At 46.5% G+C, this 14473-nt stretch overlaps 4 protein-coding genes across 4 annotated transcripts; 3 read left to right on the forward strand and 1 right to left on the reverse strand.

Annotated features, from left to right (window-relative positions):
* Positions 1-1200: 1200 nt before the first annotated feature.
* Positions 1201-3695, forward strand: TREMEDRAFT_61190 (uncharacterized protein; the record flags this gene model as incomplete). The annotated part of the gene is made up of 9 exons (XM_007003484.1): positions 1201-1388; positions 1626-1642; positions 1912-2065; positions 2677-2795; positions 2861-2884; positions 3061-3137; positions 3204-3227; positions 3505-3583; positions 3619-3695. The coding sequence occupies 9 exons, from the start codon at positions 1201-1203 to the stop codon at positions 3693-3695; spliced, it is 759 nt and encodes a 252-aa protein (XP_007003546.1).
* A 269-nt stretch (positions 3696-3964) lies between these two features.
* TREMEDRAFT_24071 (uncharacterized protein) lies at positions 3965-4207 on the forward strand (the record flags this gene model as incomplete). The annotated part of the gene is made up of 1 exon (XM_007003120.1): positions 3965-4207. A coding segment is annotated over one exon (243 nt), but the record flags the coding sequence as incomplete, so codon positions are not given.
* A 444-nt stretch (positions 4208-4651) lies between these two features.
* Positions 4652-5429, forward strand: TREMEDRAFT_61191 (uncharacterized protein; the record flags this gene model as incomplete). The annotated part of the gene is made up of 4 exons (XM_007003485.1): positions 4652-4744; positions 4767-4784; positions 4878-5021; positions 5373-5429. 4 exons carry the CDS (start codon positions 4652-4654, stop codon positions 5427-5429), a joined length of 312 nt encoding a protein of 103 aa, XP_007003547.1.
* Positions 5430-8885: 3456 nt separating this feature from the next.
* TREMEDRAFT_61192 (uncharacterized protein) lies at positions 8886-9866 on the reverse strand (the record flags this gene model as incomplete). Its single annotated transcript, XM_007003486.1, is given in 4 exon segments — positions 8886-8990; positions 9093-9178; positions 9198-9332; positions 9785-9866. The coding sequence occupies 4 exon segments, from the start codon at positions 9864-9866 to the stop codon at positions 8886-8888; spliced, it is 408 nt and encodes a 135-aa protein (XP_007003548.1).
* Between the last annotated feature and the right edge of the window lie 4607 nt (positions 9867-14473).

Below are 14473 nucleotides of genomic sequence, written 5' to 3' on the forward strand. Positions count from 1 at the left end.
TCATCTTCTTCGAAATCCTCTGGTGTCTCTTCTTCACTGTCCAGTGAACGATCTTCTGACTGAACAAGGGGATCTTGGGTGAGAATTGAATATTCTGAGTGTTCTTGATCTTCTGTTGCTGTTCTGATGTCTCTGAGAGGGGTAGGAGAGGGAAGAGACGACTGGACTGGCTGGGTTTCGGGTATTAGGATGTCTGACTCTGGTGACTCGCTAGGCTCATGTTTGAGAGGAGGGAGAGATGGTGGGAGGACTATGACAAGGTCTTCTTCGCTAGAAGTATCGTCTATTTCAATAGGTTGAGAGGCAGACATGATTTGGATGAGAAATGATTGGATAATGAACTGTAAACATTAGCTACGACATGGGGGGGGGGGCACGTACCAAGTGGCCGGTGAGCAGAATGCAGGTTTGTATAAGATGTATCCTAATATGTTTTTTAGGGTGAATTTGTGTGCTGGATTCAATTCTGGTGTCGGTTTGGTCTTATCTGACGTCCTGTGGGCAGGAGAGTGAAATGATTGTCAGGTTTGATGTTAGAAGTTGAATAAAGTGAATTTGAGACGCGGTAGAACTGTCACGAACTAGTACACGTGGTATTATTTTGTCACTGATAAGCCAAAATGTCACGTGACTTTGTGGCAGTATTGTGCAGGAAGACGAAACGTATTGTGCGCAAAGACCTCTTCTCTTCCACTCTGAAGGCAATCATATCACGTGCCAATCCCAATGGATTTCTAATCTCAGTTGGGGACTGTGGTTGGGAATCTGATCAATCATTCACCTGAGCGTTAAACGGGTTGGACTGTACAACAGCACTCACTAGATTCTCAGAAGAGTTACACCCTTCGTGTTTGCTTCCCACCCAAATCGATTGTGAACCATCAGAAGGAGCTGGCAAGTGGTTTCTCGACTCCATCTGAAAAGGTGAAATGGGTTGTTAATTCAATGGTGTGTGTATGAGTGGAGGGGGTGGGGAGTAAAAGAAAAGGGTTTATATAAGCTGATAGGGCTGTGGGAAGTTTGATCACCCACATTCTAACTCAGCCTACTTGTCATCATCAGAAGGAATGGCAAAAAAAGAGATACAATTACGTCATGGGAACGTGTGAATCATGACCTCAGATTGCTCCTTCAACCTCTGCCTTCCCCTTCACTTTTACCCTTTCCCCATAGTAATCTCTCCTCTTATTCCCTCCCTCAATGTCCATTGCAGAAGAACATTGTCTTTGGGATGAGATCATTGTCCACATAATGTCGCCAGCAGAATGTTGTGGCAAAACTTTGGTCGGCATTGCGGACACGGATCATTTAAGATACAGTACTGCCTTTGGATATGGAATGACCGGTCGGATCTTCCGCTTGGTAAACGGGTTGTTTTACAACATCACGTCAGTCCCAGGAGCGATGCTTGAGGAGTCCAAACCACAGGCGCAGCAGCTACAGGGAGGTGGACTGACACTAACAACATGAGTTCATCGGGCAATGCGTCTCCGGTGGATTATTTACTTCTTGTGCCCCCTCCCTCTGACATGCCATCTGTGCTATGTACATGGGACAATTGGCGCCATCAAAGCTGATCATCTTAGACCATAGATGCCCAAGGCGATGCACAATCTACATGCCAGCTGCATGTCCTGGAACTGTCAGTGTAGAAGCAGAAGAGTGTAGAAGTAGAAAGGAGAGGTAAGGACTAAAATGACACTTGTTCTGGGTGAAAAGACTGGAATAACACCAAGGACTAGAATGACAGGAGTCAAATTACATGATTCTTCATCCCTATCCACAAATTTTGAGACTTGATCCTTTCAAGATATTTTCAACCCCACAGGGATACTAGAAAGTGTCAATTTCATTGTGCAGTGACCAAAATTTCCTAAATGATGTCATTCTAGTCCTTCAATATTATTGTAGGGTGTGATGTCAATTTAGTCTTTTCACACGGAAAAGTCGTCATTCTAGTCCTTACCTCTAAAAAGGACACACCTTCATTTGGCCTCCATTACTCACAACATCCCTTCACATTGGGCCAGAACCCTATTGTCAACACCAGAACAAAGGTTGAAGGGTCTGCGTCAAGGGCGATAATGTCACAAAGCGTGTGACAAGTTGAGCAAAAGTTGGGGAAGAGTATTTAACCAGAGATTGGCGGTAGAATTAACCGCCAATTAAGAGGCCTTTTGGTCACAGTGGTTTTAGATGTCCTAAACACTGTCATATTGGGCACTGTAATACCAAGCCAATGCTGGTGTCACGAACTACGTCGTAACATCCTGACAACCACCATCACCGACCCTCCTTTCACCATCACCGACCTTCCTTTCACCACCACCAACCTCCACTCGAACCACTGAGACCAACTACGGCGAAGTTACGAGAACCAAGAGGGGATTTGTCACGATAACCCCGCCTAGCGGAGAACTACGGTGAAGTTAGGGGAAGGGAACCGAGGGAGAGCAGAACAGGGGAAGTTAGGCGAAGTTAGTCAAAGTGAGCGGAGAAGGATATCGGGGATATGGCGAGGTACGGCGAAGTTGAACGAAGAGGACTGAGCGTGAGGCAGTGCAGGAGTTGAGGGACGTTCTATGAGAAGAGAGGAGTAGTATAGATAGTTTACAGATCGCTGAACTTCTTCAGCGATCCTTGATTGTTGTCAGTAGCGAGAGATATATTCAGTAGCTACAACCTTCGAGTTAAGGAGAGCTACCACCGAGCAGTTCAACGTACTACGGCAAAGTTAGCCGCAGTTCATCGACGATCATCTTATCATTTACCACTCGACGTATCACTACGGCGAAGTTAGCCGTAGTTCCTCGACGAGTACCCTGTCTTAGTGAGACATCGACGCCCCACTACGACGTAGTTAGCCGAGGTTTGTCGACCGTCGGTCAGTAGAGAAGAAGAAACGACGATTGTGACAGCTGGCTAGTTGATCCCCGTGACAGAGAGGAGAGTAGATAGATTACAGATTGCTGAACTTCTTCAGCAATACTTGATTGTTGTCAGTAGCGAGAGATATGTTCAGTAGCTACCACCTTCGAGTTAAGGATAGCTACCATCTAGCAGGTCGACGTACCACGGCGAAGTTAGCCGCAGACGATCACCTTATTATTTACCACTCAATGTATTACTATGGCAAAGTTAGCCGTAGTTCCCCCAACAAGTACCATGTCCTAGTGAGACATTGACGCCCCACTACAACGTAGTTAGCCAAGGTTTGTCGACCGTCGGTCAGTAGAGGAGAAAAAACAACGACCGTGACACCTGCACGATAGTGCTTCCTTTTCCCAAGTGATAGTCTGCGCTTCTTGAAAGCTGTCACGTTCCTGTGCTTGACAGATCTCTGACAATCAAAGACAGGTGGATGTCATGAATTACAAGTATCAGTTTCCGCATGTTTTAGTTCTGCTCTGATGCCTTTGAGGCAAGAGACCTGAACCTTTAGTTAAGCATGTTATCCTCAGTTACAATGCCTGTCATGGCATGAGACCCAAGACTTTAGTATAGTTAGATTTTAGGCAAACGCATGGTTTACGTCGTCATGCGTACTTCTGCTTGCAGTCAACAGCGTATTATACGCAGCACGGTGAGAACAGAGCACAGTCAGTTGCTGTAAGTTAGAAAACAGTAGGGAAGGCAAGGATTACAACGGTTTCCTACGCAGGACGACTCCACCTGGTAGAATGCCCAATTTATAGATATAAACCCCTCATAGTTTTACATAGTTCTTCTTTAGTTCTTGATCAAAAGTCATTTCCATTGCCACCCTTTTGGAGTCCAATCCATTCCAGTCCAGTCCAGTTAAAATTACAGTCCAACTCCTTCCTAGTCTTGTTAGACAAGCCAGAGACATTCCTTGGGTCACAGTCCCATTCCTTGTTGGACTCAGTCTTGTTATCTAAGTATATTCCTTGTCACTCCTAGTCCTTGTCCCCTTGTCACGACCCTGACACGAGAAGACACGAGGAGACACGAGGAGACACAAGGAGACACGAGGAGACACGAGGAGACACGAGGAGACACAAGGAGACACGAGGAGACACGAGGAGACACGAGGAGACACGAGGAGACACGAGGAGACACGAGGAGACACGAGGAGACACGAGGAGACACGAGGAGACACGAGGAGACACGAGGAGACACGAGGAGACACGAGAGGAGACGAGGAGACACGAGGAGACACGAGAGGAGACGAGAGGAGACGAGGAGACACGAGGGGAGACAACACTGGATGTGCATGAGATCCCCTTCAAAAAGTATAAATACTGGACCTATCTACTTTGTAGTTTCTTTTCTCCAAGGATCAAAATATTATTTGCCACTCACAAAAGACCTCTTCTTGACATATTACTTACATCCCAACACATCCCTCATTATCATTACCCCTGTCCACACCATCACACATACCCTTATTGTCATCTCGACCTGCCCGGATCCTTTGCAAGTCACTTTAGTCGTCCGACCACATCACAAGTCTGCGGACAACATACTAATCGTCGTTGTCCAAGCTAACTAAACAGTTGCAGTCCACCTGTCTTTGATCCATTGAGGTCTGTCAAGGACAGGACCGTGACACCCCTTGTCCTTTGTCCTCTGTCCCAGGGTGGGCAGTATCCTTGACAGGTGGACTGCAACTGTTCAGTCGGCTTGAACAATGACGGTTAGTATGTTGTTCGTGAACTTGTGGTGTGGTCAGACGGCTAAAGTGACTTGCGAAGGATCCGAGCAAGTCGAGATGACAACAAGAGTGTGTGATATGACATGGACAGGGGTTTTGTCGATGGAAAGTGTGTTAAAGATGAGTATATGTCAAGAAGAGAGATCTTTGTGAAGTGGCAAATAATATTTTGATCCTTGAGGAAAAGAAAACTACAAAGTAGATACATGCTCCTTTTATACCTTTCAGAGGGAATCAGAATGAGCTTTTCAATGAGTCGACTTGTTGGCTCATTCTTGTCTCGTCTCTCCTTTTCCCCTCTAACCTCATTATCTCATTGCGTCTCAATGAGTCTCAATTAGTCTCAGTGAGTATCAAGGAGTCTCAACGAGTATCAATGAGTCTCAATGAGTATCAATGAATTTTCAGGGTACCTCACTGAGTCTGTCATAACCCTCAAATATCTGTAAATACCACGTGCATATCATCCACTCAAGTCCAGTCAACTTTACTCAGATCGTCTCAACTCGTTCCATCGTACAACATGTGGATCACCATTCAACCTTAATCACCCTCCCATCACTGAGTCAACCTGATCTGACATTGTATACATCAATCACATCATCTGTCGTCATCTGTCGTCATCCCAAGCTCCGGCCGACATGTACCATGTTCCGTGTCCTTGGTTCCGCTCAGACCGGACGAACTGATAAGCGAGGGTACCTGGGGAGCAATATTAGCCGGATGGCCGTTCGGCATCTATTTCTGTATATGAGCCCGTCCCAATCAACAAACAACAGAATCATCAATGATAGATAATTAGCCATCAATTCCTTAATTACTAATTAGTGCCTTAATTAGCCATCAATTACGGGTACCTCAAATAGTGATCAATCACGGGTACCTTAATTAGCGATCAATTGTGGGTACCTTAATTAGCGATCAATTGTGGGTACCTTAATTAGCGATCACGCAACTGCCTGTCATGAATCACAAGTATCAGTTTCCGCATGTTTTAGTTCTGCTCTGATGCCTTTGAGGCAAGAGACCTGAACCTTTAGTTAGTTATGTTATTCTCAGTTACAATGCCTGTCATGGCATGAGACCCAAGACTTTAGTATAGTTAGATTTTAGGCGAACGTATGGTTTACATCGTCATGCGTACTTCTGCGTGCAGTCAACAGCGCATTATACGCAGCACGGCGAGAACAGGGCGCAGTCAGTTGCTGTTAGTTAGAAAACAGTAGGGAAGGCAAGGATTGCGACGGTTTGCTATGCAGGACGACTCCACCTGGTAGAACACCTGTTTTATAGATATAAACCCCTCATAGTTTTACATACTTCTTCTATAGTTCTTGATCAAAAGTCATTTCCATTGCCACCCTTTCTTTGAGTCCAGTCCAGCCCAGTTACAATTACAGTCCAAGTCCTTCCTAGTCTTGTTAGCTTGTTGGACTCAGTCTTGTTATCTAAGTATATTCCTTGTCACTCCTAGTCCTTGTCCCCTTGTCCTTTGTCCTCTGTCCCAGGGTGGGCAGTTGTAATGATCCTGCTTGTGAGGATCACCACAAATAAATAAATGTAACCTACCCGTAGGGCTGGATACTGAACCGGAACTCTGTGATGTGGGTAATACTAGTCAGCAATGATCAAAGGTCAGTAGGTGTAAGGAAAGAGTGTGTCAAGGAAACCAAAGAGGGTCTGAGAGAGGATGGAGGAAAAGGTGAGAAGGAGGAAGAAGAAGAAGAAGTGAGAATGAAGAAGAGGATGGGGAATCTCTCTCTCAGGCCCTGCTTATATGCATATCAGTGTGTCTCAAACTCGATACGAGGCCAAATCGTCCTCGATTCGAGTAAAGGAGAAACTATGTAAGAGAAGGAGGAAAAACTACGTATGAGAACGGAAAAACTACGTATGAGAACGGAAAAACTATGTATGAGAACGGAGAATGTATCCACGAATACGTGGTCCAAGTATGAAGGAGAACGAAGGAAATAGTGAAGGTGTCACGCCTGCGGGTAGACTGCGGTAGCAAAGGACTGCCTTGGGAACTGAGGGGTTTATGTCACGAACTACGTCGTGACACCTCGATTACTCCACCAACAATGACCCTCCTTTGGCCATCAAAACCCCATCACGCCTTAACCTCTTTACTCTACACGTAACTCAGGACTTCTGACACCAAGTACGGCGAAGTTAGACGGAGTTAGGCTGAGTAGGGACAATGGGAGCAGAAGTGCGGCGATGTTAGGCTAAGTAGGGACAATGGGAGCAGAAGTGCGGCGATGTTAGGCGGAGTTAGGCTAAGTAGGGACAATGGGAGCAGAAGTGCGGCGATGTTAGGCGGAGTTAGTCGAAGGAGGAAGAGGATGGCCGAGGGCTCGGGGAAGTTGGACGAAGTGCGTTGAAGTACGTCAAAGCGCGAGAGGGTTGGATGAACGTCTAGGAGGAGTAGATAATATTAGCTGAGAAGATCGCTGAAGTTCTTCAGCGATCCTTGATTGTTGTCAGTAGTAAAAGACAAATAGAGATAGCTATACATCGAGATACATCGCCATCAATAGAACAAAGCCTTAGTTAGAGTAACTACGCCGAAGTACGCCGTAGTTACACTCCTTTCGACGTCTGCGCCCTCCTGGTTGGGTGAGACATCGACTCAGAAGTGTGAAGTTAGCCGAGGTTCGTCGACCGTCGGTCTATAAGGAAGAAGTTGCTCGACGGCCGTGACAGTAATCTGTCACGAGACCAACTAACCAGCATTGGGACGATATAACAGTGCCCTTCAGAGGCAGCGGTCTAAACCACTGTGCTAAAAGGCCTATTAACCGGCGGTTACTGCATACCGCCGGTCGCTGGTTAAATACCCAACCCATCCTATCACTATCACTATCAAACTGTCTTGTCACTTCGTGACATTATGCCTTCCCTTTCAGCCCCATCTGGGGCCCCAACAGGGAAGGGTACGATAGGCCGAAAACTTTCTCCGAGAGGGAGGTTTTCCAAGTAGGGACTGAATTTGACCCAGCCCACCCTGGGAGTCGAACCCAGGATCCTACCCGTAACCGCCGGTTAATCTGTCACGAGACCAACTAACCAGCATTGGGACGATATAACAGTGCCCTTCAGAGGCAGCGGTCTAAACCACTGTGCTAAAAGGCCTATTAACCGGCGGTTACTGCATACCGCCGGTCGCTGGTTAAATACCCAACCCATCCTATCACTATCACTATCAAACTGTCTTGTCACTTCGTGACAGTTTAGTCTCTGGCTCGTGGACCTTGGTGACTGCCTTAGGTACTGAGGGTTCGGGAGGTTGGGTTAGAACCAACTGAGTGACTTATCAAACGAGGGGAAGGGAATTGAAAAGATACATTGCTGAAGAAGAAAACTACAGTACTAGATAGGGTTTAAATACTAAAATCAGCCTTTTCCAAAAGGCTCGTGCAGACCTGCGGAATACGAGCGCTCTGAACCGTTCTGCACTGTCCTGCATGCATTGCCATGCATCCCACCGATTACCACTGATATCCTACGATGCCATATCTGCGTTTACCTACGTCCTACTATGATATCCTATGTGATGCGCCGGAAGTCGGTGACTTTGTCGAAGGTGGTCGATGAGGAACCATGAGGAACTATGCAGAACACAGAAAGGCTGCGAGAACAAGAGACTGAGAGATTATGCCTTACAAGGCATCAGAACAGAGGAAAGAGAAACTAGAGAAGTACTTGGGGCTTATGCCTGTCAGGCATGAGAGCACAGGAAAGATAGTCTCTGGGTTGATGCCTGATAGGCTTGAGAGCAGAGGAAAGATAGACTTGGAGTTTACGCCTGATAGGCTTGAGAGCAGAGGAAGATATGAGAGTGGAGGTTGAACTTGTGATTATGACAAGTCATTATTTGATAGTGTCATTCATGACAGAAGGACACATTGTGGTCTACAAAACATATGTGTGTATCATGAGTGAGAAACGGTAATGGACAGGATGAAAGGATAAGAGGAGAGGAGGGAGGATGATATAAGACAATATGAGTTGGGGGAATGGATCAAGGAAGAAGGAAGAGGTATGGAAGGAGAGCTATCATACTCTCTTTTGTAGGGGAGGCCTGATCCACTACAGCAGTATCCTTGACAGACGTCATAGGAGAGTACGTACGTCCGTCAACGGTAGTACAACTCCCTTGGTTACCAAATAACTGGTTCGCTGTCATACATCACCTACTTGCCACCTAAGATAGTCTTTTCCCGTGTTCCCACACTTGAAACACATCTGGAACACTTCCCCTGACCCCCTTTGGCTTAGGTTTATTGTTCTTGATCTCCATCAACCATCCCTATTGTCATCTCTTACACTCCCACACATGAAACACCTACCCCTGAACCCCTGTGCTCTTAATTATTGTTCCCCTTTGTGTTCACGTGCTTGACACACTTACCCCTGGACTCCTGTGTCCTCTGTCTATTGTTCCTTGTCGCACCCATGAACCTGTAACAGTTACCCCTGGACCCCTGGGTCCTTTGCCTATTGTTCTTAGTTTCACATGTCAGGAGTGCCAATTCTCTTGAAGAGAATTGCAAATATGTTTTGCAGTTCTTCCGTAGCTTATTGTTGTAGTTTTGCAGTTCAGCCTGTTTTGCTGTGGATATAAACCCCCTCCAAACAGGTTGTTCCCCACCTATGAATCTCATGTTGAATCTCATTCTCAACTTGTCAGTCCAGTCAGATCCAGCCTGACATCTTGCAGTTCTCTCAGTTCTCTCAGTACCCTCAGTCCCTTGTCACCCTCTGTATACTCCTCAAGCTCTACGAGCCAGAGACAAGTATTGGGTTACAGCCCCATCTCAGTCACCTTACCTATCCCTTGGGGATTAGACCCCGCCCGTGACATTCGCCGGATCAATCACAGGATCAATCACAGGATCAATCACAGGATCAATCACCGGGTCAACCACCGGGTCAACCACCGGGTCAACCACAGAATCAACCAGTCAACCGGTTGTCAGGATAGCCTTGTGAAAACACGTTTTTGAATATGGAAAACACGCTACTGATCAATACACACCCGCTACTGATGGAGAAATGTACGCCACTGATGAAGAGTACACACTAGTGATGAGGAGTACGCACTAATGGTCAGAGGTTTCATCCCTTTCAGCAGTGCGGACGACTCAACTGAGAGAACCAGAAGGAAAATCACTCTACTAAGCATATTTAGCCTCTATTTGAACCTCTTGAATCTCTACCGAACCCGCAGGACTGAACCAGGTATTTTTGAGTCAAAATCTGCATAATGTGGGCGCCTGAGAAACACCCTCTGAACCCCCTGAAAGATCAGAGCTCACCCAGGTAGCATAGGAGAGTTTCAGGTATTAAAGGATCACATTTCATGGATCCTTTATTCGTGTTTCTTTTCATGAATTCAATCTTTGATGAAGAGATCTCTTTTGGGGGCTTCCAGGATGATTCAGAGCCTTCTGTGAGGTCATTTAAAATGCTGTTTTTGATACAGGGTTTCCTCAGGGTTTCCCCGCAGGAAGTAGGAGAGGAGAGGAAGGAGTTTGAGGTTCAGTTTGGGGTGTTTTGTCTATAAATAGTGGTTCAAGCTCTCTGTTTGTTTCTCTGTCTCTCTGATCAATTGTCATCTTTGATTTCAACTCTCTACTCTAACTTACTGTTGCCTTTAAGACTGTTTGAGACACGCCATTGCGGCTTCATCATCATCAGTCGTATATTTGTGACAGAGTCTCTTTGAATTCAGGGTAACTCAATGAGTTTTGATGAGTCATGGTGGCACGACTTGTCCGATGTCAAGAACTACGTCGTGACACCTCGATTATTCCACCAACAATGACCCTCCTTTGGCCATCAAAACCCCCATCACGCCTTACCCTCTTTACTCTACACGTAACTCAGGACTTCTGAGACCAAGTACGGCGAAGTTAGACGGAGTTAGGCTAAGTAGGGACAATGGGAGCAGAAGTGCGGCGATGTTAGGCGGAGTTAGTCGAAGGAGGAAGAGGATGGCCGGGGACTCGGGGAAGTTGGACGAAGTGCGTTGAAGTACGTCAAAGCGCGAGAGGGTTGGATGAATGTCTAGGAGGAATAGATAATATTAGCTGAGAAGATCGCTGAAGTTCTTCAGCGATCCTTGATTGTTGTCAGTAGTGAAAGACAGATAGAGATAGCTATATACAAATCGAGATACATCGCCATCAGTAGAACAAAACCCCAGTTAGAGTAACTACGCCGAAGTACGCCGTAGTTACACTCCTTTCGACGTCTGCGCCCTCCCGGTTGGGTGAGACATCGATTCAGAAGCGTCAAGTTAGCCGAGGTTCGTCGACCGTCGGTCTGCCAGAAAGTAGTTGTTCGACGGCCGTGACATCCGAGTCGTGACAGATGGCGATGTATCTGTTACGGGGTAACAACGAATCGAGAGGACTCTATCGAGTTCGACGGATTAGGACGTAGGAAAGCGGGAGTTGGAGGCAGTGCTGCAGTAGGTAGGGACGGGTTTTCCCCTTTCGAGATTTCCCCACTGGGTTTGCTCAAAGCGGTTTTTCACCTGTCCGAGTATGTACGTACGTAGACGCTTGCAGCAGGAAGAGGACAAGGGCGAGGATATCCGTAGACAGTATATAGTACAATCAGCAAAGTACCAACTTTGCTGATTCTTCAATATCATTCTTTGGCTACATCGATTGCAGAGGAGACACGATCCATTAGCACCAGAGCCCCTAGATTTCCACAAGACATCCATCGAGTTCAACCCAATCTGCGACCTAGCCATCGTGTTTCCAGTACCGTTACAAGTTGAAGAATCAGCCTTACACACCTTGGGTCGAATTGGAGAGTACTGTATGCTCACCAGAGGGAAAGCGCGGAAAATGATACCAGAAAGAGAGGAGTTGGAACAAGGGCTGGTCCCAGAGGAAGAAATACCAACAAGTTCTTCGAGAAGTACCATTTCACATGACCTCACTTCTACCACCACTACCCCAGATCCGCTGAATGAATTATCACAGCAGTTGTCACAATTATTAGCCATTATGACGATGCAACAAAAGGAACAAAATGCATTAAGGGAAGAACTGGCTACGATGAAAGCTGACCGACAGAGCCAACAGCTACTCACCTCGAAAGGGGTAAGTTCGATCGAAGTCGAAGAAAACAAGCCGTGTTTGGAGCCAAAACTTACCAACAACGAACGAACAGGAAGAACCAGGTGTGCGGATCCACCTACCTTCAGTGGAGAACGAGGGGAATTGGACAACTTCCTTGCAGCATGCCACATGAACTTCGAATTCAAAGGGGCAGAGTACGCCACCGATCGCAGAAAGATCCTGTTCATGTACGGGTATCTTCGAGGCACCCCTCAAATGCTTCTGACCCCGGCCATAACCAATCCAAGTATATGGAATTCGACCGAATGGCTAGAGAGCTACGACAAATTCATGCAGCATTTACGAACTCAATTTGGAGACAGTAACATGGCAGGTACGGCTATGAGGAAATTGCAAGAGTTAAGACAGACTGATACGGCCGCCGAGTATTTTGCCAACTTTGAACTTTGGTCAACACACCTTGGAAAGGTACCAGATGCAATGAAAATCGCCTCAGCCATACAGGGCCTGAAGGAACAGCTACTGAAAGTGGTAGTGGTAAATAACACCGACCCTCGAACCAAATCGGACTGGATCTATTTCAAACAGCATGTGATAGGGACTGAGGAGAACCAACGGATGGCTGAAACGATGATTGCAGCGAATCGATGGGCTGCTAGACACAAAAATGAGACGACCTGGCTTCCCCCTCGATCGAATTTGATGCGATTGGATACTAGTCCGCCCAACCCGGTAGAACGCCACTCACAATCAACTGGTAGAGGACCCTTGCCCGGTGGAAAGCCAGGGATGATGAATTATGGTCTACCAAATGACCCTCCGGTCACTTGGACAGAGGATGGAGGACGCCTCAGCGAGAACGAAATGACTTGGAGGAGGGAGAACCGACGTTGTCTCAAATGTAGAAGTCCAGAACATTACGCCAACAACTGTCCAAATGGAGGAAATACGAGCAACAACATCAGGGGATCCCCAAACCCGCATAACTCACCAATTCCTAGTGGATCGAACTCGATCCCAACTGGATCCAAAGGGCCATTAGTTCGAGGAATGGCGGTGACCTTTGAAGAAGAGGGAAACGAATACCTGGCCTAAGTGATGCGACCACTTGCGGCCAGGATCTAACAGAATCGCACAAAATTCAACTACCAATAGATCTCAGTAATGACTCGGCTATAATATACATAAAAATACAGACAGAAGAAGATACCCTACGATTTGGAATGTTAATTGATACCGGAGCTACCGGAAGATACGTACAGCCGGCCTGTCCATTATACCATTTATTCCCAAAGAGACAGTATCAGGAACCACGGAAGATCAGGTTCCTTGATGGAACGACCGCGACGTTAGTGACCGAGTATGTAGAAGCTGAATTGGATTTAGGAGAAGGACTCAAGATTGCGACTCGATTGGATGTGATGGCATACGAAGGCCCCGAGGTACTGGTGGGATTGGACTTCTTGAAACAGTTTTGGGCAAGGATCGATTGTGGAAAGGGATTGATCGAGTTCGACGGAATCGGGCAGGATAACGGTTGGAAGTATCCAAGATTGGAGGAAGGATTGGTAAGAGGAACGGCGTTGGAAAAGGGAGAAGATGAAATGAGCGAAGAAGAGTTACGACAGGTCATACCGACACAATGGCACCAATACCTGGAGTTATTTAAAGTGGAACGGGCCAGAAAACTACCACCAAGAAGAGAATGTGATCACGAGATCGAATTGACCCCCGGAGCAGAGCTAAAACCAGGTCCAATCTACCACTGGATGAACATGGGGACGCATTCCTAAAGCAGTGGATCAATGACGGTTTGGCCAGCGGCCATTTACGAAGAAGTAAATCACCTTATGGATCCCCTGTATTCCTGGTTCCAAAAAAGGGAGTGATTCCCTATCGAGTGGTAACGGATTATCGGGCGCTTAACAAGGTAACCGTTAAGGATTCATACCCAATGCCACTCATCTCGACACTACTCGATCGACTTCAATTAGGAAGGATCTTCACTAAACTTGATTTGAAAGGGGCTTACCAGTTAGTCAGAATAAAGGAAGGAGATGAACATAAAGCTGCCTTACGAACAAGATACGGCAGTTTCGAGAGCACAGTCCTAAGGGATGGGTTGTGTAATGCACCAGCCACCTTTCAGAACTTTCTACAAGACATGTTTCACGATCTACTTGACGAAGGGGTAGTAGTTTATATCGACGACATCACGGTATACTCCGACACGATCGAAAACCATCAGATAATTGTCCAAAAGGTGTTAGATCGGCTACTTGAAAACGATTTGGTCGTCAGTCCGAGAAAATGCGAATGGAGTTCAAATGAAGTGAAGTTCCTGGGGTACGTAATCGGACACGAACGGATCGAAATGGATCAAGAAAAGGTGAAAGCCATTCTAGAATGGGGAGAACCCATGACAGTCCGGGATACTCAAGTGTTCTTGGGCTTTGCAAATTTCTATCGAAGGTTTATCAAGGGGTTTTCGCATATTGTGGGACCTCTCACACGATTGACTAGGAAGGATCAAGCTTGGAACTGGACACAAGAATGCCAAAAGGCTTTTGACGATCTAAAGAAAACATTCACCACGGCACCAGTACTTCGACATTTTGATAGAACCCGACCGACTTGGATCGAAACCGATGGCTCCGACTGCGCGATAGGTGTGATAGCGTCTCAAAGATTT

The sequence above is a fragment of the Tremella mesenterica genome (assembly GCF_000271645.1).
Source record: "Tremella mesenterica DSM 1558 unplaced genomic scaffold TREMEscaffold_3, whole genome shotgun sequence".
NCBI classification, from domain to species: Eukaryota; Fungi; Basidiomycota; class Tremellomycetes; order Tremellales; family Tremellaceae; genus Tremella; species Tremella mesenterica.